This window comes from Echiichthys vipera (genome assembly GCF_963691815.1).
Source record: "Echiichthys vipera genome assembly, chromosome: 1".
NCBI lineage: Eukaryota > Metazoa > Chordata > Actinopteri > Perciformes > Trachinidae > Echiichthys > Echiichthys vipera.
Window position 1 is genome coordinate 1124629 of NC_139826.1, and position 25769 is coordinate 1150397.

General features: G+C 41.0%; 1 protein-coding gene across 1 annotated transcript; it reads right to left on the bottom strand.

Moving 5' to 3' along the window:
• Positions 1-9656: 9656 nt before the first annotated feature.
• On the bottom strand, positions 9657-16896 carry ccnd1 (cyclin D1). The gene is made up of 5 exons (XM_083917567.1): positions 16552-16896; positions 15028-15243; positions 13308-13467; positions 12565-12713; positions 9657-12463 (listed from the first exon to the last, which is right to left on the bottom strand). The coding sequence occupies exons 1-5, from the start codon at positions 16747-16749 to the stop codon at positions 12308-12310; spliced, it is 879 nt and encodes a 292-aa protein (XP_083773693.1). The 5' UTR covers positions 16750-16896; the 3' UTR covers positions 9657-12307.
• Positions 16897-25769: the final 8873 nt, after the last annotated feature.

Genomic DNA, 25769 nt, shown 5'->3' on the forward strand with positions numbered 1-25769 from the left:
TCATATATAAAATAAAAAAACAATAAAATGAAGAACTGCAACCAAAACTACAAATCGCATTATCAAAATCCATCTTTTGCACAAAATGGCACACAATTCTTTTTACCAGCTTTTTGTCTTACCAACTACACACTGTTGGGCATCTTAAAGCGTAATTCCGGTGTAAAATCATCCCAGGGTCTTTTTCGGCATATTCGGTCGTCAGATAAGTCATTGAGACAATTTTTTCGTGTATGAACGATAAATGGAGAATTCTGGTAGTCTCTACAACACTGGCAGTTAGCTAACACTAATTAGCTCAGGGCAGCACGCTTTAAGTATGCTTTGCATACATTTTTTTTTTTACCAAGTCAGTGCAACACATGCACACCAGATATATTTACATTTTGAATTGCAGTGTTTTTAAATGCCAAATGTGACTTTGTGTCAGATTGTTGTATTATAAAAATTAACTGTTCAGTGCATCTCTCAGATTGCAAAAAAGTAATGACGGTAAAAAATAAATAAAATTATTGCATAAAATACATGCATAAAGGCAGAGGTGTCGCTTGCCAGCAGACAAGGCAGGCAACTGCTTTTGGGCCCCAGGCCAGTAGGAGGCCCCCGAGGTCTGACAAACTTCAAATTACAGCAGTGACAATGTGCAAAGTTTGCAATGACAGTAGGAGACCTGACCTCCCTAAGGGGGGCCCACCTGACTCCACACAAGTTTTTATTGCTCTCTATTTTTCATGTTCAAACTGAATTACAGGTTTTTTTTAATGTTTATATTCATACTTTGAAAATCACTGAAATGTGCACTTATTATTTATTGTTCTTTATTTCTCAAATTTTTTGTTGGTGTCAGATTATTTATAACATGGTGATGAAGTGTGTGTGTGTGTGTGTGTGTGTGTGTGTGTGTGTGTGTGTGTGTGTGTGTGTGTGTGTGTGTGTGGCAGCCGCTGGTTCATGCAGTGTAGGTCAGCAGGTGAACACTGTCTTCCAGTCGGCAGCTTCTGAAGACAAACAGAAAAGAGAAGGAGGGAGGCGGGGGAGGAGGGGTGTTTTAGTTCGACTTGTAACCTCTTAAAGTTCAAAAAGAAATATCAAAGCCGAGTGCGTAATAATCAAATGAAGAATCCAAAGAAAGAAAAAGGAATGAATTGCTTGTGGCTGCAGTAAAGTGGAGGGGAGGAAGAGGTGGAACAGGGGGAAGGAGTTAGATGAATAATAATCCTTGGAAGAGGGAAAGGGGGGTGGAGGAGATGAGGAGGAAGAGCAGGAGGGATAGGAGGAGGGAGTGAGGTCTTTGAGAGAATGTAGAGGAATGTGGTGAGCAGGTGGTGAGTGGTGACATGAAAAGCAGTGGTAACAAATGCCGCCGTCCGGCAGCTAAAAAGCTCTCTGAAAATGGTGGCGTCAGATTTCACCACAAGCACACCAGGAGGAGGTCCTCCACAGAGATCAGCAGACAAACATGGTGTCCTGAACACATAGTTTTTCAGGCCAAGGACCCCTTAGCTGGGACCTCCTACTACATATACACTGGAGATCAAAATTAGAGAACAAATTATAAATACTTGATTTATTCTGAAATACTATTATTTTTTTAATGTTCATAATTTGATAGAATATCCGCTGTGGCTATACTACTGCTGTACTAGCATGTTTTTTTTTAAATAACCAAGGCACTTCAACAAAAAATTTAATTTTCAAAAAAAAACACAAGTTAGAGAACAGTAATTTTGCTAGATAATGTCGCCACAGCCACTCAAATGTATTTCGGGAAAAAGCAGCAAATACAAGTACTTTCATCATGCGCTGTTTTGTACATGCTAAACACTTGATGGAGTGTATTAAAGTTTTGCATCGGGGGCTCGTCCAGGATCTGAACCCAGGACCTCTCTCACCCAGAGCGAGAATCACACCCCTAGACCGATGAGCCAGATAAAACATAAAAAAGGATGCAAGCATCACTGCCTGATTTATAAAGTCTTCTTTCAATGTCGGGTCATCTTTATAGTAGAAGACATCAGATAATGTTTGTAATAAGTCATGACATCTAACTGTTTCACTTACAGGGACCATGACCATGGTCACTGCAGAGTGGCTTTCAGTCCAAAAAGTCTTAAACAGCGAGACACTGTGTGCAGAGACAGATCCTTGCCATTTTCAGCACTGAACTGGAAACCAACTCCAGCTGCAGTATTGAACCGATTCCCCATTGAGAGTCTTTTCATAATCCTGTCCTCTCGTGCACTTGTTTTACGTGGACGACCGGCCTTTTTGAGGAACTTTAGTGAATCTGTGTCCTTGTAAAGTTTCAATCTTCTTGAAATCACAGTGTGAACACCCAACCTCTCTCTGATAGCTGAGAGGGTCATCCCTTTGGCCTTCATCTCGACAACCTGCTGTCTCAGGGTTTCAGACACCTTAGAGCAGCTCGCCATCTTCCAAAGTAACCAGGAGAGCTGCAGATAAATAGGGTGTGTCCAACAATGAAGTCAATTGTCAACAGGTGCCAGATTAACACCAATAACTGGGAGGGATCTGAAAGTGTTCTCTAATTTTGCTCACTTGCTCACCTGATGAAGATCTCTGGTTTAGATAGAACTTAGCGCTGCCTTCATCCAGCTGGAACAACATTCAGATCATATTTACACGGTTTGGCACATAATTATTATTGTATGTTGTACAGTATGGATAGAGAAATTCTATTAAGATGTGAAAAATCTTATCTCAAACTCTACTTACTAGCTTCTTCCAGAGCTTTCTACTGCATCTCAGGCAGCCAATGTTTGGAGTTAACTAAACTTCCATAATTAGGGAACTTGATGATTATTATGAAGAGTTGTCCCTGTTCTGTATTTTAACAGCTGTTACAGACAATACAAACTAATCACAATCCAAAGCTAACTGAAAAATGGACAACCCTTTAAGGACCAGTCTGGTAAGTTTATGTTTTTTTATTGTCAACAAATCCTATGAAAAAAATAAAACAATGTCTGTGGCTCTCAGCTCTATGCCCACTTGTTCCTACTGAAGATATATATATCTATCTATAAAGACATCTCAATATACAGTTTCATGACATGAAACTGTATATTGAGAGGTGCTGTGGTGAATGTATGTGTGTTTGTGTGTGTGTGTGTGTGTGTTTTCGTGGTGATGAAGGAGCTCAGCAGTGTGCCTCATTGATGTGTTTTAACAACAGTGGTGAAGAAGAGACATCAGGCTGTGACACACACACTGTTCCAGGTCAGACAATCACCAAACTTTAAATTTTGGATTTTTAAAGATGCATGCAGATAAATATAGATGCAGACCCCTCTGGGGTCTAATTAACCATGATGAACTCACACCATGATGTTGTTGTTGGTGTTGTTTCATATATGTGCATGTTGCAAAGTTATTTATTTGATTTATTCTGATCGTATATATATTATATATGATTCTATAATAATTTGCTTTTATTATTTTTCACAGCTTTGAAGAGAACTGTATAATTAGAATTTGCTTCCTTGTAAAACTTTGGAGGCTTTTATTTTTACATTGTATGTTGTGAGTCATTTTCTATCATTTCTATCCTCCTGTTTTTGTCCTTTATTCATTTATCTGTAAGGTATGGTAGTGGTGGTGGTGTGGGGGATCAAATTGTGTTAAAAGATGCATGTTTGCACATGTACGAGCACGAGCGTGCCCACGTGTACGAGCATGAGGGCTACGCCGGCTCTGACGTCATTTTATGTGCGCCTGTTCAGACATAAAAAAAAAAACTAGACGGACCATGCGTGGACATTTAACAACAACAATGGCGGTGAAAGGTTCATGTTGGTGTGATGCGGAGGTGGAGTGTTTACTGCAGATTTGGTCGGATGAAAATATTCAAAAACAGTCGGACAAGACAAAAACTCTGGAAAGATTTTTAAACAAAGCGATCTTTCCATAGACCTCAGAGTTTTTGTGCGTCTTGTCCGGCTGTTTGTGAACATTTTTATCCGACCAAATCTGCAGTAAACACTCCACCTCCGCATCACACCAACGTGAACCTTTCGCCGCCATTGTTTTAAATGTCTGCGCATGGTCCCTCTTTTCTTTTTTTTTCTTCCTATGTCTGAACAGGCGCACATAAAATGCCATCAGCCGTAGGCCTCGTGCTCGTGCTCGTACACATGCGCACGCTCGTGCTTGTACATGTGCAGACGTGCTTTACAAAAGCTCATCTCTCCCAAACGGTCCGTGGCCGGCAAGCTGGCTGCAGCTAGACGCGGTACGGTTGCACTCACACTTGTCAAACGAACTAGGCTTTACCCGTAAAACCTGTTTGGGCACGCTACAGATGGACAGTGTGAGTGCGACCTTAGTGTGTGTGCTGTTTTGGACCAATCACTAAAGGAACAGTGTTGTTATATGTATTCTCTGGTTCAACTTTATCCCTAGGTACTCACCATAGTTGTGTACACTAACAATTTTCCTGTGCAATAACACTGTCAGTATTACCTCCATATAAAGTGGTTTAGGTCATCTGGATACACTGGAGCTCAGCATCTCCACAAATCAGTCACTATCACAAAAATACAAATATACTATTGATACACTAGATTCACATACATTAAAAAATGTGTTTAGTTACTACAAAGTACTTGAATTAGGTCTGTGCGTGTGTGCGCGCGCTATATCAAGTGAAAATCAATAGACAAAGACTGGCACATGGATAGAAAAAAGTGAAAGCATGGTGTAACACGTACAGCAGGCTGCTGTATGTCAGTGTGGTTGTGTGTGTGCTGAGGGTCTTTGTCTGCTGCTGGTTGAGCCGGCGCTGGCAGGCCTGTGGGAAAGGATTAGACTTTCACGCCTTTTCCTCCACACTGAAGCCCCATCAAAGACATTCCTTGCATAACAAATCAATGAGTACTGTCACGCACACACACACACTCTTGTTAATCATTAGCCAACAATAACTTTCAAGATTCAGACAGAACTTCCTTGTTCTCTCCTTTTAAATTAGCAGAATTAACAAACTGAAACATTAGCATTTGTAGCAGTGTATCTACAAAAGAACATTAAATCATCTTGTGTGTGTGTGTGTGTGTGTGTGTGTGTGTGTGTGTGTGTGTGTGTGTGTGTGTGTGTGTGTGTGTGTGTGTGTGTGTGTGTGTGTGTGTGTGTGTGCTATTTGCTGCGGATACATTCACACTACTGTTTCTGTTCAAAAACTCATATCTTTTGCTGTGTTTATGCCTGGTGTCCAAACTACTACAGAGACGTTTGAAAACGATTGCACAGACGGTAGGCTGACATACCCTTAGGTCATTTCCTCCCTCTTGAGTCCTTTCCCTTTGCCATGGCTAGTAGCGCTCTAATTTATTACCATATTTGTTTTGCGACGACTCCCCTTCCTGTCCTTCTTTTCAATCGCCTTTACCATCTTATACTCATGAGTCACTTTCATTAAGAAATCCACCTCATCGTCGCTCCAAGATAATAAATATCTCCTCTAATTCTTCACCATTAATTTTCAACCGCAGAGTAATGTTAGACAATCTGCTTCCTGTTAAGACCAGCGTAAGAGAATGGTCACGTGATCCGTGTTTTCAAGCATGTTAATGTGGACACAGATTCTTTCAGAAACGTTTGTGTTGACCGAGATCGTTTTTGTTTTGAAATGCTGTTTTATAATGAAAACGCACCCAAACTCAAGGTATGTTTAGATTCTGAGGCTACTGAATTCTTAAAGGCGTAAACCTGTCTGTGTGTGGAACTGATTGGATGTGTGTGGAGGGTAATGTGAGCCTGTAAATATTACTTCTTATGAGACGTTCGCACATCATCATCCAAACTTGAGCAAAGCACACTTCTGCAAAATCGCATTGTTACGCCAGTACACTTAAGGGTGGGAGGATAAGTGATGTGTGCAGGTAGACCGAGCTTTACCGAGAAACAACTGTTCAGTTACATACTTGTGCACCTCGGACCTCTCTGCAGTGCTACTTTACAAACCTCCTGATTGATAAGAAGTGATGTCTGCAGTTTCTGACCTGTTCTATCTCATCAAGCTCTGAAACAACCTGATGACAAAAAGCGCTGAAAAAAGCAAGCGAGACCAAATGTTTGTGTAAATGTTAGCTAACATTAGGATGCCAAAGTCATTTTCTCCTGTTAGGGGTTAATTCTGCCTTCTCACAAAAAGGAACTTATGAAACATTCTCTCAACTTGATCCAATCGTACTCACCTCTGGGAGTCGCCATCTTGTCAGACTTTGACTCCACCTCACTTCCTTTTACCAAAAAAGGGCATTGAGCTGACGTTGTGGGGAGGGAGATACGTCCATCTGGCTGATGTATACTGGAATAGCAACATTAGCACCACCGCCCCGGGAAGCTAGGCGTACAGAACACGTTACTAGATAAACAGGAGATTACCCAGGCTCCAGTAGTGAAGTGCAGGCAGCCAGCATTTATGATCTATGATTTAAACTGATATTCAACACAGTCCCATGCCCATAGACTGTAAAACACAGACACTCACGGCCCGAATCCTCCCGCTGCTCCAGATTAGCATCTAGTGTTTGTGCCATCGAGAGTAGGCTAACTTACACTCACCAGCCACTTTATTGGGTACACCTGGCTAGGTGGTTGGACCCCCTTTTGCCTTCAGAACTGCTTTAATCCTTTGTGGCATAGATTCAACAAGGTGCTGGAAACATTCCTCAGAGAGTTTGGTCCATATTGACATGACACCATTACACAGTTGCTGCAGATTTGTCGGCTGCATGTCCATGATGTGAATCTCCCGTTCCACCACGTCCCAAAGGTGCTCTATTGGATTGAGATCTGGTGACTGTGGAGGCCATTTGAGTACAGTGAACTCATCGTCATGTTCAAGAAACCAGTCTGAGATGACTCGTGCTTTATGACATGGCGCGTTATCCTGCTAGAAGTAGCCATCAGAGGATGGGTACACTGTGGTCATAAAGGGATGGAGATGGTCAGCAACAATACTCACATAGGCTGTGGCGTTGACCATGCTCAATTGGTACTAATGGGCCCAAAATGTGCCAAGAAAATATCCCCCACACCATTACACCAACAGCACCAGCCTCAACCGTTGATACAAGGCAGGTTGGATCCATGCTTTCATGTTGTTGACGCCAAATTCTGAGACCCATCAGATCAGGCAACCTTTTTTCCAATCTTCTATTGTCCAATTTTGGTGAGCCCGTGCCAATTGTAGCCTCAGTTTTCTGTTCTTAGCTGACAGGAGTGGCACCCGGTGTGATGCTCTTCTACATACCTCGGTTGTAACGAGTGGTTACTTGAGTTACTGTTGCCTTTCTATCAGCTTGAACCAGTTTGGCCATTCTCCTCTGACCTCTTGCATCAACAATGCATTTGCGCCCACAGAACAGCCGCTCACTGGATATTTTCTCTTTTTGGGACCATTCTCTGTAAACCCTAGAGATGATTGTGCTTGAAAAGCCCAGTAGATCAGCAATTTCTGAAATACTCAGACCAGTCCGTCTGGCACCAAAAACCATGCCACGTTCAAAGTCACTTAAAGCATCTTTCTTCCCCATTCTGATGCTGCTTTGAACTGCAGCACATCCTCTTCACCATGTTTACATGCCTAAATGCATTGAGTTGCTGCCATGTGATTGGCTGATTTGAAATTTGCGTTACCGAGCAGTTGGACAGGTGTACCTAATAAAGTGGCCTGTGAGGGTATATTGCAAGTCATTGTGCAAGTGCGACTATATAGTTAGCATAACAACCATCTTGTCACTTATAGTAACACCACCACACGAATAACTGGAGTCCAGGTCCAGATGACAGAGTTAGCATGCTAATCCTGACAACTAGCCTCCGAGGAGAAGTGAGGGTCAGCCGCTAGCTGTCACTCAAGAGGTCGCACCCCTAATAATTCATCAACTTTGACCTCCAATAAAATAAAAAACTAGCCTGGTACAAAAAAACTCACCCCCCTCAGTGTTGTCATGGAGATCTAAACTGACCTAAACATACAGAATATTTTTTGGTAACAGTCCTTAAATAGGTTTAATTATACTGTGAAATCGGCCTGTTTAACATGGGGGTCAATGAGAAACTGCTCTATTCTGCAAACTACTCCTACTGGACACTAAGTACTGCGGTTTTTGACACTTCTGTATTGGATAAACCAGGAAGTCGCTGTGGTGGGGCTTGATTCTTCCAGATAGAAAGCATTTTTTTGCTGTTTGTGAGGTGAGTGGAGTAAGAGGGCACAGATTGGACAGGAGCAAGACACTTAAGCCAGTCCATGTTTGAAACTGTTGACAATCAGAAGTCAGCAATTTCAAAAAGCTCAGTTTTTCTGCCGTCCATTGTGAAACTGCTTTTGGGTGGAGGGTTGAAAGGCAAAACAGAGCTATGCTTCTTCCAGTGCATGTATGGACATGGTCTGGTTGTATTATTGCATTATAGGAAAATAATGTCTTCTCACAACTTAAGGAAATCCAGTTTCAACATCATTCATGTTGGAAATGGGAGAGAAAAAAGTAACACGATGACAGCGCAGCACTACACCTTACACAGCACTTTGTTTCTGGTCTTGTCATGGGTATAGGGAACAGAGAGATGACACAGGAAGTGAAATTAGTTAGATGCAAAATGATGACAGCAGTCACAGAAAAAGACACCGTCATGGAGTGCACTGAATTGTATTCATGTGTGTTTTTGATCATTCAAATAGGTTAATATATAGTTTGTGTCATTTCAAAATGAGGCGTGAGAGGTTATTATAGTAACTGTTACTTTTGTGGTCGCTTGCATCTCTCATTTTCTTCCTCCCCAACCGGTGCAGACAGATGTCCGTCCTCCACAGAGCTGGGTCTGTTCCAGGTTCCTGTCTGTTATAGGGAAGGTTTTCATTGCCACTATGCACTGAAGGGGAAATTATTGGGTCTATGTAAATCATAAATAAGTCATAGAGTGTGGTCTATACATACTCTGTAAAGTGTCCTGAGATAACTGTTGTTATGATTTGGCACTGTAAAAAGAATTGAATTGAATGCATTCAGCTAGATCAGTGTAGCTGTTTATTTTAATGTAAAGCACTTTGGGCTGCATTTTTATATGTATAAAAGGTGCTATATAAATAAAGCTGATTTGATTTGATTTGATAAAGAATAAGTCTGCTGATATTGCACTCATTGAATTCTTTGGGGACTATTTTCAGCTGTGAATAAATACACTCTTGGTGCTCTAGTGAGAATCCTATTCAGCAGCAGGACGGTGGGACTTACATAAAGTAAACAACAGTGGACTGGAGAACATGTGAATCAGGTTGAATCAACCTTTGGCTACAGCTTGGGATAAGTTCACTTTATACTTCTGTGTGAGCAATGTTCACTTAACACGGCAGTAGAGCTGTTTAAGGAAATGACTGGCAAATGGCAAAAACTAAACTACATATAAAAATAAATTAAGCTGCCAAAAGGCAGTGTCCAAGATTGTGTGCCAGTTATCAACAACACACAATGTGAGTTAATTAAATTAAAATATCATCTCCTGTGGACAAGAACAGACAGCCAGGTCTCCAGACTTCATCTAATTCATGTTTTTATTGTGTAGTCAACACATGTTGCAGACAACTGACATGAAGTAGACAAAAATGTGTGGAATGATTTATAACAAAAAACAGTCTATGGCTTACTGAGCACAACAATGAATCTATTTACAAACTCAAATCAACTCACTGACAGTTTGAAAATTGGAGCAAAAAGCTTATTTTCTTTTATAAATATAAAAAGGGGAAAGGAGAGAAGGCCACTATGGGCCTATGGGGGGATAAAGTCTCTTTCAACAAGACAGCTTCACACTCAACAGAGTTATACATATCCCATTTTCTGTTATGGCACCAGTTTCAAAGCATGCCCTGGACTTGCCTGTCTCCATCACGGATGCTTTGTCTCAAGCAGGTTGAACAGAGCGTTTAAGCACTGAACCAACAAGTAGAATAGATTAAAACTAAACAAATAAAAAGATTTAAAATAAGAGATAGATCTTGACTGTCACATGAGGTATTGTGGATCAAAGCATTTCTGTACATTGTCTCATTTTTCCTTGTTTTTTGGAATAGTTCGGAAAATCATATTAAGTAGTTATAAACAACAAAAACAGATCACATAAAACCTACATTTAAAAACAACAAATGAGGATGTCAATAAAACAATTTTCTATGAGAAAATTCAAACCTAAAATGGCAGTATATTGACAATATGTATAAAAAACACCAAAAATGTAGCAGCAAACAACAGGAGAAAAGCATCGTTTTTAATCCATTACGTCTTTTGTCATCTCTTTTTTTCTCTTTAACACGTAGCTGGGATTAATTCTCTATAGCAGCGGAATACAAGGAGTGTTTCCCTCCTACTCTCTATCCTTAATGTACAATCAGAAACCTAATTTACAGGGTTCCTATGCAGTTTGACATCAAATTCAATACTTTTGCCAGAATTGGATTTGAAGAGAGCCCTCCTGCTCATACTAATCTTTCCATCGTCATAAAGCATACATCAACCTGGTCAAGACAACTTTGCTGTCCTGTGTAGGAACCCTGACTTCAACTCTACAGCATTAAGACACCCCTCCCTGTTGAGCCTTCACCCTTTTTGCCACCTTTTCATCCCTCGGTACTCTTGCCAGCTTTGCTTTCCACATTTTTTTAGGCAAGTCCCCAAGAAATGTAGCCCATGTCTTTTAGATTTGTGCAAAATCATAGTCTCAACACTCCTTTTTTTCTTGTTAGATTCATCTCCCTCTCAGAATCCATGAGCAGTATTTGAACTTGGAGTGAAGGAGGAAATGTTATCCTGGCGATTCAAAGGCAGAGTGGAGTTTTAGTTTTACAGATATTTCTGGACGGCAGGGCTGCTCTGCAGGTAGAAAGAGTTCAACAGCAGGTGGAGCCAAGGATAACTAGAAAATGCAAGCTATAAAAGAACAATATGTTTGACTATATAAAAGTAAAGTATTATTTTAAACATAAAAATAATACTTTTTTAGTTTTACTGGACCTTCAGCTTTTGGCTCTGCACACAAACAATATTTGTTAAAATGGAGGAGCAGCTTTGCCTGGAGAAACATCTGTTGAAATAAAACTCAAATCTGAGACTTTTAGAAGGCAGCTACAGAAAGCCCTTGGCTCTATGAGACTTAAGCAGCATTCAGTCTGTTTTCAAAAGGATTTCGGCCATTATGCTCAATTATTTTGTCCCATTAGATGAATCCAATCCAGGTCTGATCCTGATGCCACTGCCAGACGACTCCTGCTTAACCCCTCATTCAATTTTCATGTTTTACAAACTTAATCACTGTGAATTTTTTTTTTAGACGACCAGCAGCGCTGACCAAAAGTGCTTTTTAAAAAAAAATAAAAAATTGGAATGGTGTAGGTATATCTACACAGAGAAAGGATACATAACAGACTGGATTGCTGTGCTTGGCTGTGCATCGGTTTGATCTCATCAAATTACAGCAAGGTAAATTGATTTGTCAACAAATGAACAAAGAATCACGTATGTCCAAGGCTTAACAGCAGCAGTCCACAGTCACTAGGGGTCATAAAAACACACTACACTTGGTTTAAAAACAGAAAAAGCTCATAGGAAAAGAGGTATAAGACTAAATTGATAGAGTCTAAAATGATATATGATAAAGTGTCTAAACATACGCAAGCAGGGCTATATAAATGTTTGCACTGCAACAGGACAAACATGGGAGCTTGGACAGGAAGTCTAAAACATTAGATATAACAATAGAGAAATGAAAAAGAAAAAGAGCCTCTGCCCTTTAACAAACACACTTTTCAGATGAAGACCTGAAGACAGACTACAAGGTCCTACTGTACATGACACTTTGGGATGTTTTAGTAGGCAAGTGAGTCTGCGGTAATTTAAAGATTCCTAGTTTAATATTTGAGGGCATGAGAAAAATTATCTAGTACATTGTCTGTGGCTTCAACTCCAGCCCACGTAGGTCATCAGTATTCGGTGTCTTTTCTCTCTTGTACATTTCTGTAGTGTTTATTTCTTTTCCCAGGATGGGAGGGGACACTGGCAGGAAATGTGACTTGGGATTTGTTGCGGGACGGGGGCGCTATGTCCCGTCTTGGCAACCGTATCGGACTGCATGTGAGTGACATGTCGGCCATGACAGCAGCCCACCAGGAAAGAGGAGGAGGAGGGGAGGCTGAGTTCAGAACCCCCTCCCCAGTCCACCAATCAACACCCTGTCGACAACTTTCCCTCGACCATCAGGTCATTGCGTGACGCGGCCGTCGTTCATTTCAGATGTTGATGTCTCTTACATCTGTCGGGGTGCAGGACAGGTCCACATCCTCGTCCAAACGTTTGGTTTCTGTTGTGTGACTGTGCTGGTGAGCCTTCCGCAGACTGGTCTCCAGCAGAGACTCTATCTGCTCCTGACATGACCGCAAGCAGTCCTGCAAACACACAATCTACAGTGAGCAAACACCATCACGCTGCTGATTTCAAGAGCAATCAGTGGATTTTTCCACATTCAAATACGTGTGTTTTTACGTACGGGGTCACTACGAATGACCTGTGACAGGAAGTTGGTGAGGTTCTGGGAGGACAAGGAGGCATCTTGGCTCTTCAGGTAGAGACCTTGAACAGCTGCTACCACGCTCCCCGCTGCCACCATGGACGGAGGACTGGCGATGAAGTTGACATCTGTGGAGACAGCACAAGTATGTGTTACAAAATAGATCATCTACAGCACAGTGTGACAACGATCCATGCCCACTGTGTTTACATTGAACAAATATAAAGTGATTAGAGCTGAAGGAGTCCTGCCTTCTTACAGAAAAACAACACGACTGTCCTCACACAATACTACACATCTGCCCCTCTGACCCTTCAACATTTATTGACTAATAATGAGAACATGGCTGCCATGATCACAGTAACAAAACTGAAACAGGTTCCAAGCGAGCAAAATCCAGTAATCCTACACTGGGGCTAGGGCCTTTATCACCAGAAAAATTCTGAAACTTTAATCAATCTTGTGTTGTTAGTAAGGTTTTAAGTTGCTACAGAAAATAACATAGAGTGCACCTAAATGAAGAGGAAACTAGGAATATTAAATTTACAAATGAGAAAAATACATGGCATAGCAGAAGATACTAAAATGGGGAATCAGTGAAAATGTGGGATATTTTGAAATAAAGAAAATGTATGCTTACATGATAAGTAAATGCCATAATTGTCTTATAAATGTTCCCCTCAGTGAGTATATTTACTACAAATATAAAGCTCATGTCCTACCTGTAGCACAGAGAGCCACGAAGGTCTGGGCATGTTTCCTGAGGATCTGCTTGGTGGACGGGTAGATCTTCAACTTGGACAGGAAGTGCTCGATGAAGTCGTGAGGCGTGACTGAAGCCAGATCCCATTTCAGCTTGTTGAGGACCAGCAGCTCCATCTGCTGTGGATAGACCAGACCAGAGGCATTCAATCAAACTGACCCACTTACTTTTAGTCTAAATGTTGTGACATCTGCTGCAGTTTTTCTTTGAATCAGGTCTTCAGTACAGCTCTAACTTGTAGCATAAAAACAGCTTAAAACTTATTTTTATGATAAATTGCTTTTAATTAATTTCCACTTATTTTCTTGTCACCTTAACTGTTTTTCAATTAAATATTTCCAATACTCTTGTAGGTTTTGTATCTAAGAAACTTTTTAAGCATTGGCATAGTCTTATTCATATTTTGTGTTGTTTTGTTTTTTTGACATTTCTGTTTATTTGTCTATTTGGGTTTTTTGTATAGCACTTTTAGCTGCATGTTATGAAAGGTGCTATATGAATAAAGTTTATTATTATTATTATATTTACAGCTTTACTTTTTTGAGACCATCCTAGTTAATGTGTCCAGCTTTCTTTCTTTTCTATGCAGTGGTCAAAATACTGATTAAATACTGACCAGATTTCAGTTTTATCAAAAGTTTCTATGTGATTATATTACTGTAGATACAAAATGGATGGATCTAATTCCTCCATTTACTAAAGTTTGGATTTATTGTATCCTCAACTACCTCTGAAACTACTATATAAACTATATATATATACACACACACACACACACACATATATATACACATACATACAAACATATACACATATACACACATATATATACATATACACATACATATATACATGTACACACACATATATACATATATGTATATATATATATATACACACATATATACATATATATATATATATATATATACATATATATATATATATACATATATATATATATATATATATACATATATATATATATATACATATATATATATACATATATATATATATATATATACATATATATATATATATATATACATATATATATATATATACATATATATATATATATATATATATATATATATATATATATATATATATACATATATATATATACATATATATATATATATATATATATATATATATATATATATATATCTGTTACCTACTAAAGGATCAGTAAACAGTAAATCTGAAAATGAATCTATTGTTGTTAAGCATCCCAAACAGCAATTGAAACAGCTGCACATAACAAAATGTCTCAGCAAACACAAGTGTGTTCACGTTCAGTTTCACACTGCGAGTAGCCTGGAACTCTATATAATACAATATAATGGCCACTAGGTGTCACTGTGAATCAGTGTTTTCTTGGCCGTCACTGAGACCATTCATGAAATCAGAGAGGCCTTCCAGTCACCATGGTAAAGTCACAGGCAGCTATTCAGATACTGCTGCACCAAAACTTACATTCCCACTTTTGTATTTCAACCAAATAATGTATCTATGACATTTCAATACAATATTGATATTTTCTGACCATGGAGACACTGACAAACCAGATGAAGTGCAAACACTCTGTATTCTGGGCATGTGGTCTCCAGTGCACGCTGCTCATGTACTGTAAGTCTTATGCAACATCCATGTGTGCAGAACTCAATTACCAGCAGCTCTCCGGGCTCGACCGAGTTGTCCGTGTAGATACAGAGTTTCTCCGCCGTTAAGGGCACAGTTTCCTTCATCTTGGACGCTAGAAACATGCATGTAGCTCCCAACAGCTGTAGTCTTGTTTTCCTGGTGGCCTCCACTGATAGAAATCTGTCCAAATAGTTCATAGCCAGCGGGAAAACCTCCTCCTCACATTTCTGTTCCTCGCAGACCTGGGGAGGTGAAAAAAACACTTAGAGGTTGCTCAAGAAAATCAGCACATTCACATGCATAGGTCCTTGTCCCCATTGGCTCTATGTCTTATTTCTGCACAGCTGTTTGAATTCAATATCTGCTTTATCCACAATCATCCGAAAATAAATTAGCATTTTTCTTTTCCGAATTCACACGAGTTGAAGTTTATTTACCCCATGAGACAGTGTGGGCTATTTAATGCAAACTCATACTGCAAACATATAAAGTCAAACTATGATAGATGTAAGACTTTTTCAGTAATGAAAACAGTCAGGAACTAGTCCGCAGTCAGTTCTGAAGGAGAAACAAAGGTGGCGTCGATGCAAGTTTCACTCTAAAATTTCAACTTCGTCATCTTTTCATAAAATATTTATAAATATTTATAAATTATCTGGGTGCGTATAATTATTATATAAATGATCCGTATCGAATGCCTGGTCGGATATGAGTAAAATGTGCCGAATTGTGTGACACATGAATTAAAAGAAAAATATTTTCTATTACAAGGGCTAATTCACGTGCTGCAGGCGACACTTCCCCTCGGCTCTCCGATGCACACTTTCAGAAATTAATACAAAATATATAACGACAAATAATTCAATCCAAAAGTTCATGTTAATGTAATAAGACATCTCATCTATCAATTCCGACTGTTAAAATCCATTTAATACGTTGGCACTTTGACAAAATGTCCTTTTTTCTGAGCGACCTTCGCAGACGGCAGTGACTGCTGAAGCAAAACAAACTTTTCCCCTTGATAGCAGTGGAACAATCTGCAGCAGCCACTATGGAACCCGCTCAAAATATCTAAGCATTTTTGCCTCATTGAACCCAGTTACTGTCATTGTTGCCGATGTTATATATTTTTAATGATTTTAAAATCCTTCTCATATACGACAACAAAGATGGCGCGTAATACTGGCACGGGCCAGACTGCATACGTGTACATTGCTGTTATTTTGGAATATTCCCCCCGTCTAATTACATTTCATAACCTTCTGGAAAATGTAGATTAAGACTAACGATAACAAAAGGTATTCCTGGTGGAAAGTAGGCCTAAGTGCGGTCTGTACTATCTGCGAGCACCAGCGCTCATGAGGACATACTTCTCAGTGCGTTTATGTAACATGCACAGTGAATTAACAGTCATGGACCTCTCGGAGACTCGCTGCTTTCACCTCAGCACCAGTTCAGCATGTTTTAAAAGTAGCAGATAAGCTAGCGACACAAGTTACCAGCAAAAACTCGGGCTATGAAGTTGAAAGTTGCAGTGAAGTAAAACCAACCTCTAACATCCAGGTAGCAACTATTTTCCTCATTTTGGGTACAATTTCTTTCTGTACACACTTGAAGTAGTTTGGCGACGGTAGGTAGTTTTCCTCAGCCTTCAGCATGGTGTGTAGAACTCGGTCGTTGAGCAGGTTGACGTCTTGGTAGGCTCTCCTGATGGAGTCCACCTCGCAGCACAGCAGCTGGTCCTCCATAGTCGGCTACTGCTGCTATTAATACTATTCTCAACGTGTGTATAATTGATAGTATCGGTACGATGTTCAGATATCACTGAGGTGACTGGAGGAACAGGCTGCAGCAGACACAAATCTCTTTCTTCTTGCTGGGCTGCTGCTGCTGCTTGTTGTTGTTGCTCCTCCGGTGTGCGCGAGCCCTCTGAAGCACAGAACGCTTCCCCCTGCGAGACAAAAACCCCTGCCTCGCGCTCACCGAACACGCACACGTACGGGCACGTACACACACACTCGAGAAGTGTATCGGCAAGCGAGCGCTGAAGAGGAGGAGGTGGTGGGGTGGGTGCTCGCGATGACGTCAGCTGTTGTTAGGGGGGGGATCAAAGAACCGGCAGTCGGCTAGGGAGCGCGCGAGGAAGGGATTCTATTATATACATAAGGAAAGGGAGAGAGGGGAGGACCCCCGCCACTGTCCCTCTCTTATAGCTGGTAGCTTCTGAGGAGGAGGTGGGAGGTCCAGGGCTGAGTCTGGGGGGCGTCTGTTCCCAGTGGAGGAGAGCTGCTGACCGGGGGAGGCTGGCAGCTTGGCGTCGGTAGAGGGCGATAACGGTGGCCCCTTCTTCCTCTGTCTGTCCCGAAGACTCAATGAAAGCCCTCTCTCAACAAACTGTGCTGAACATGAGGTGAGCACATGGGACAATGGTGCAGTGTGTACACACACTAGGCTACTGCTTTATTTATCTCCATTAAGTCCTTCTCCAAATAACACAGGGGACAGGTTGGAAAAAGTATATTGTAGACTATCAGGCCTACCTAATAATCAAGGTGAGCCTCTTATCTAGCCTACCTAACATATCTCTACCTGTGTATTAGGCTAACTACATTGTAACACATTAGGGATAATAATTGAGTCAGATTATGAAATTGTTGAGCACTATAAGTTATTTATGCACAATACAGTTAAATGACTGTAACAACATAAAGCTCACCATGTGCTCTTCCTCAGACTGACTCAAATGGGAGGTCTAAATTGTGCTTGTTTGAGGACTGGTGAGTCAACATCTGTAAAGGGAACACTGTTTGCATTTAAACTCAAGGCCTATAACAAATAGAGATTTTGACTTTTTTGATCAATTATTACTAGTAACTGAGTTAGTGTAATTGAAAGAGAGATTATAACGTGTGTGTATGCCCAACTGTTACAAAGAAAAATTTGCAGTAAACCAGGAACTGATTTGAATATCAGCTTACTTTGCTGTAATAATCTCAGCAAAAATGACTAGTTCATATTATTCAAAAACTCAAGAAAGGGTGTTTAGCATGAAGTAAGACTGGAGTGCAAATAGTAATGTTGAAAGACTTTCTCTGACACACACTCTCTCTCTCTCTCTCTCTCCCCCCCCCCCTCTCTCTCTCTCTCTCACACACACACACACACAAACAGGAGGAGACTGGAGTTTCACCAATGGGATGAATTGCTGTTACTAGGCAGATGTCAACATAACTTTTAATATGGGGAAAAGTTCAGTGCACTGAAAAGTTAACATTGTTATTGATGACCCTATCAGAGTCCTTTGACGTAGTATAGTATTTAACATAATTAATACGCTCATTGTCTATTGACTGCACTGCTTTATAAGTACTTCCCTGCTGCTTTATTAGGACTGAAGAAAGGACAGCAGAAGCCATATATTCTGACATTTACAACTTGATACAAAGTCAATCAATCAGGCCATGTGTTTAGCTGCCTGAGTTAAAACAAGGTTAAAACCAGGATTTAGTGTTAAACTCTGATCATTTCAATCTAGTTTCAATATGAATTAGAGCTTTTCACATTCCTGGAATTCCTCTCTGGGCTATGGGGTGGATTACCGTAATGCCTGAAGAGGGTTACACCACTGTGGACAGAGCCTAGAGTGACATCAGATCATATCAACACTTTGTTGGTGGTGAGGGATCAAAAATTCAATATGATTCTGTTTGGCAAAATACAGTATGTTTGTAATGCATTTTTGTTATGTGATTTCCTCTTCACAACTAAATCTCATATCAATACAGTTCAAATAATACAATTATATAAAATACAAATCTAATCAATCAAAGTTAAAGCTCGGTTGATTGTCTAATAGTCTTTTACAAATAGTTTAATCAATTGAGTATTTAATTTATCGTAAGCATGTCATAACCAGCCACCAAGGAAATTAACTTATTTTATTAAGTTGTTTGGAAATGTTTTCAAATGTAAAATTATTGGAAAACATATATCACAGCCCCATAGAGGTAGGAAAGCGAAAACCAACAGTAATTCTGATCCACTTCATATCGGACTTTTCTTAATGACAGGCTCTGTTTTCCCAGCCCCTCTCCTGCACTGGTAGATAGAGGCTTTCTATGGTGTAACAAAGGGAGCTGGAGCATGTGACTTTTGCAGTGAGGCTCTTCTAGCAGCTTTATGGTAACAGGGGAAGGAAGTGTTTAAAGGGACAGCATAGAGCTGAAGTGAAACCAGCAGGGCAGAGACTGGTTCAGACTACTTATCACACTACCACATAGCCCACGGCCGGAAAAGAAATGATATGTTAAGACTCACCACAGATTCACTACACCAAGGCCGTTACGTTTTGACTTGGTTTTCATTCACTTGCAGTGCCCTCATTTTCATTGTTTCTTCAGCACATTCAAATGGATTTCAACCACTTGTTGCATTTACGTAACTATGCAGGTTATACCAGATATTTGCATATAATGTAGATTTTTGAGGTGGTTGAAGAAATGTGACTATGTTCTATACATGACCAAGGAAAGGAAAATAAAGGTTAGAAGAATAACACAATACAGCTATGCTAGCAGCAGTATGAGGCTCTACTTGGTAGTGCTTTAGCAGGTCTTTGTGTAGCGGTGGGGACATGCTAGCATTGACTAAAAACAAGATAAGGCTGATGGGAATTTGTATTTGGTAATAAACCAAAGTATTTGACTATTTGAAATGTTGACATGTGAATTTCGAGGCAGTGGATGACCAAAGTTAGCTAATCAAAATATGTCATGGAGGGATTATTATTATTATCAAGATTATCCCTGCACTTTAGTGTATAGATATTTGAGTCTGAACCGACCGGCTGACAGACAGACACTGTCTTACCTAAAACCTTGATTACTCTCCTGCAGTTATTATCACCTCCGTTAATCACATAAAGGACTTTACTGTACATGAAAGGTTCAGTTGTTGCAGTCATGTCTCAAAAACCAAAATAAGGATTTTTTTTTCTGCATAAAAACATTTATCATCTGAACTGAATAGGTCTCTACCATCAGGTCACGTTTCCAGAGAGAGCTGTGACATGTACATTTGATATGTCTTGGCACACATTGTGCACAAGCTAATACTTGTTAATGGTTGGTTTAAAAATGAATATCTTACTTAGCAGTAATTTAAAGTTACAACAGGTTTGGTCACTGCTGGTGTGACATGTTTCACTTTTACTGTACAGATATATGCTTCAGTCAGTGCACCAGGTCTGTGAACTAGTAAAATACACTTTTCACATGGATTCATTTTCCAGCTCAATGCGTGTTAGTTTGTTTTGTGTGACTGAATGAGAATGTCAAATTGCCCCGTGTGTATAAAAGAAACATCAGTTCTCATCATAACATTTCCTTAATGTCAGCCGTTCATTCATTCCATTTCCCAGTACTGCCTTTCATTCATTCAGTGGTTTGGGTGGTATACGTGTGTGTGTGTGTGTGTGTGTGTGTGTGTGTGTGTGTGTGTGTGCGTGTTTGTGTGTGTGTGTGTGTGTGCTTGTGTGTGTGCGTTTGTACGTGTGTGTGCTCACTCACCCCCCCCCCCCCCCCTTCTCAGACCCCGATGGTATTTGTAACCCCCACTCTCCAATTTGACTCTATTCTGTGCACTCTACACCATGGTTGCTGAATGTGTTTGTTGTTAACTGTACGCACAAACGCATGCATGCACCCCCCCCCCGCCCCACACAAACACACACACACAGCTGCATGCCTGTGACGTTATCTATTTCTTGTACTTTAGTGTACTTGATTATCTTTCCTATTCTGTTGCTTAGTGTTTTTGTGTAATATATATGAAAAATTACTTTGCTATCTTTAATTTTTGCCACAAGGAGATATTTTGGAATATTCCAGGCTATTCTGTTTTCCCCTGAATACAACTAAACCAAAGCTTTAATACCTAAAAGCAAAGCTGTGTGTGTGAGTTTGCAGGGGTGTTGAAGTGGTGACATTTGTCTTCACCCTCATTCTATGTCCGCTTTGAAGTTCGGATGCCCCTTCATATGCTATATATGACCTCCACCAACACACCCACACACACACACACACACACACACACACACACACACACACACACACACACACACACACACACACACACACACACACACACACACACACACACACACACACACACACAGGGACAGACTGAAAGAGAGAAGGCAGAGAAAGAGGGTTCTTCCAAGTGAATGAAGCTCCTTTCTCTGCTGAGGGCAGGTCCACAATGACCCTGTAAAGATGGATAGGGAGATTGTCTTGTGAAGTGATTGGGGAAAACAGACAGGCGGGGGTCAATCTAGGCGTGTGTGTGTGTGTTCTGCACCACAACCGTCCTAACAGCTCTGGTCTGGCTCGATGGGTGGATGCTGTAGGGCCAAGGGCAAAGATAAGAGGAAAACCCCAGCACAATGGGTCAGTGGGAGTTGGGGGGGGATGCATGTATCCCATATCACACTACAGGGTGCTGCTTTGATAAGTATTTATGAATGAGACCCGTGCTGACTACTAGCAAGGGTTTGACTAGCTGAAATTTACTCAGAGGTTACAGACTGGCTCAATATGACTCCAATATGTTCTTCAATGAGGCTTTCTAGTCTTCTGACTACTCAAGGCGCTTTCACAGTGTTTGTCACATTCACCCATTCACACAGACATTCACACTGATGGCAGTGGACATCTACATACCATCTAATCTAATCATTCACACCACATATGCATATGCACAGCACGGGGAGCAAGTCGGGGTTCAGTGTCTTGCCCAAGGACACTTTGACATGTGGACTGGGGAGGTGGGGATCGAACTGCCGATCTCTCGAATGGAGGACGACCCACTCTGTCACTGATCCACAGTCACCCCATTGCTCAGCGGCAGAGTTGCATTCACGGTATGTTGAATGCAACAACATACCATGTTGCATTCACGGTATGTTGTTCACAATGAGCCTCAGGTAGATGTTTTTTGGAACAAAATAGGTGATATTATGGAACCGATCAAACGTTTGGGGGTCACCAATTTATGGTAGAACAATATATTATAAAATAGAAAGGTCTACAAGAAGGAGGCAGTGTTTAATTTTGCATCATACTCATGGAATCTCGCTTATCGGTACCTGGCTTCTGCTCTCCACAGTCATCCACCTCCGAACACACAGGAATTTCAGAGTCAGTTTTACCACATTTCTCATCTCCCACTTCTGCCGTTGGGTCCCCTTCATCCTTGATTTGCGTTTTTGTGCAGTGGTTCAGATGATACCACGTGGTACTCCCTTCGACCTGGACAGCTGTCCGCGTGGCCCTGACCACCTGGTATGGTCCTTCCAAACGCGGTTGATGCCACATCCTCCGGAACACCTTGATCCACACCAAGTCTCCTGGTTTCACTGGCCACTCCACCTTCTGCTCCAGGCTCTCTTCTTGTGCTTTTTCCTGTGTGTAGATAGTTCTATGGATCATAGTTAGATATTTCATATATGCTTTCAGCTCATTTTGCAATTGTTCAAGCAGTGGTCCTTTAAGAGGACCTCTTAGCTGCGGTGCTGGCATAGGTTGACCTGTTAGCATTTCATGCGGTGTTAAATGAGTTATTCTATGCGTTTGCATGCGATAGCTCATTAGTGCTAGTGGCAAGGCATCTACCCAGTTCAGCTTAGTGGCGACACAGATTTTGTTTAGCTTAGCCTTCAGAGTTCCATTTACACGCTCAACCATTCCTTGGCTTTGCGGATGATACACTGCTCCTAAATGTTGTTTGATTCTCAAGTGTTGTAGGATACCTTTTGCAACTTTCTGCACAAATACAGACCCATTGTCAGAGCGGATTTCTGATGGAATCCCAAATCGTGGGATTACTTCTCCTCATTATTTTGAGCACAGATTTCACATTGGTTTAACACCTCGTTCACCATTGCTTGCATATAAGGCGACCAGTAACCTTGTTGTCGAATTTTCGTCATCACTTCCCCCCTTGCACAGTGATCTAGACTGTGCACTTCAGAAATTAACATGGACAACAACGTCACTGAGGCCACCAACAAACCATCTTGTGACCTCCATAACCTTTGTTCACTCATTGTTGCACCTCGCCTTCTCCAAATGTCTCGTCCATCCTCAGCCGATTCTTTTTGTATCAAAATGATGTCTTCCGGGGTAGCCACAGGCTCCAATGTCACCATTGGGGCCAAAATGGCTATTTGAGACTTAGCAGCTGCCTTTGCCGCTTCATCACTTGCATTGTTACCGGGGATAAGGTCATCGTTCCCTTTCCAGTGTACCTGGCACTTTATTATTGCTACCTTTGATGGAAGCATCATTGCTGCAATTAACTCCTTAATTGGGCTGCAATGTTGAATTGTTGTCCGTTCGGTTCTCCGGAACCCTCTGTTTCCACACAGACGCGAACAAATAGCACACTCTGTGTGCATATGCTGAGTCCGTATATATATTGTCAGTTTTTCCTTTTGCTAATTTACATGCTTCAGTCAATGCTTTTAGTTCTCTTTGTTGTGCTGAGCATGGCTGCTCACACTTTTCCACTTTCTCTGTTATGTGCTCGCTACCCTCCTGTCTGACTACTGCATAGCCTGCATGGGTCCCTACATGGTCTCTGTAACATGAACCATCAACAAAATATGTGACGTCGGTCTGTAACAATGGTGTAGACTCCATGTCAGGTCTTAGTCTGGTATATTTCATAATCTCAGCGACACATTCATGGGGCTCCCCCTCTTCCTCTGATGGCATGAAATTAGCTGGATTTGTGGTGTTGCATCTCTTTATGGTCACGTCCGGATATGTTAGCAACCTAATGTACTGTAAGCATCTTGCCTGGGTTATCACAAACTTGCCCTGATTCACCAACTCAACGATCTTGTGGTGTGTCAGGATGGTAACTGGGTACCCCATGGTCACCATTGCCGCCTTTTCATATGCATAGTGCACTGCAGCTAGGCCTTGATAACATGGAGGCCATCCCTGCACAACATTATCCAACTTTATGCTGTAGAATGCTTTTGGTTGTTTTTTCCTACCGTGACATGTCTCTTGCATTAATACTGCAGAGGCATACTTGTTTTGTTTGTTAGCTACAAACAAAAATAACTGTTTTTTACAGTCAGGTATTGGTGCATTTTGCATGTCCATTTTTAGAGTTTCAAAAGCTATGTTTGCCTCTGAGGTCCACTTCAGTGGAGCTTTTAAAACCTGGGTGTCTGCCTGTTTCATTAGTTCTTGTAGCGGAGCTGTTTTTTCTGCGTAGTCTTCCATCCACTCAGAACTAAATCCTGTCATTCCTAAGAATGTCATCATCTGTCCTACAGTATGTAGTTTTGGAGCTCTAGCTATACCCTCCAATTGGGAAGGTGAGATTGCTACAGTTCCTTGTGAAGTTTTCCGTCCCAAATACTCTACCTGTGTTTTGCAATACTGAAGCTTCGATTTTGACACTCTTACTCACGCTGGAGGATTTTGAGTCTTTGTGACAGTCCTCCATTGTCGGTGCGCAGAGCAACAGGTCATCTACGTACTGCAACAGTGTGCCACTGAGCTCCAGCCCTTCCAAGTCTTGTCTCAGTATATGGTTGAAAATGTTTGGCGATTCCCGAAATCCTTGCGGGATTCTGGTGTAAGTGTACTGCTTTCCCCTGTAAGTGAATGCAAATAAGTAATGCGAGTCTTCATGTAGGGGAATGCTGAAAAATGCTGAACACAGGTCAATGGCCGTGAAAAAATTTGCATCCAGAGGCACATTTGGGTTTGGTACCTCTGCTACTTTGCCCTATACTCTGTCATTTACAATCCTTAGATCATGCACTAACCTGTATTTGGACTTATCAGCTTTCAATACTGGAAATATTGGAGTGTTACATGGACTGTGTCTTTCTATCAGAACTTCTGCTTTTAGCAGACCAGAAATGGTCTTACTTATTCCTTCATCCGCTTCTGGCTTCAGCGGATATTGTTGGCGATTGGGGAGGGTTTCCTCTGGTTTAAGATCCACCTTTACTGGCCTAGCAGATTTTACCAGACCAACATCAAAATCATTTCTTGACCATAAGTGATCTGGCACTTGTTTCAACATTTCTTCCAACATGTTGTTTTCTGTCTCTTCTACCTCTGTGTCCCTGTGACTCAGAACTTTTGCCATTATATTTACTTCCTGTGGCCAACATCGTTGTTCCACACAGAATTTTAATCATTTTTGAGTCTTGCGTCTGAAATATCAACAGATTGTTGGTTGCTTTCCATTCTGCTTTTTGTGCAGTTGTCATCATGGGACCCAAATCTCTGGCCTTGGCGTCACTATTTACCAGCAGAGTGATGTGAGGCGCTGATTCTAGAACATTGTGCCATTTATTGATGAAATCATTGGGTTCGACGCTGAGAGCTGCACCTCGTTCACCTACAATGATGTACTGCGTGACTAATTCTACTTCTGTTCCTTCGGTTTCTGTTCTCCACTTTCTTTCGAACTCTTCACTTCTAGTCACATCATAAAACATTGTACAGTGATAGTCTAGTGTTGGTGTTTTTGCTTTTGGGAGTTGTACTTTTAAATAATTCTCCCACTTCTGGAGTGCTTGTGACACTGACTTTGTGATGTTCACCAGCCAATGTACTTTAGCTCTTTGTGATTGACTGTCATTTGACCGTCAAGGGTGTGTGAATTTTGCATATTTTTTGACTAACACGAAATTGTCATGTTTAATTTACACACTGCATCTCTTCCAATCAAATTG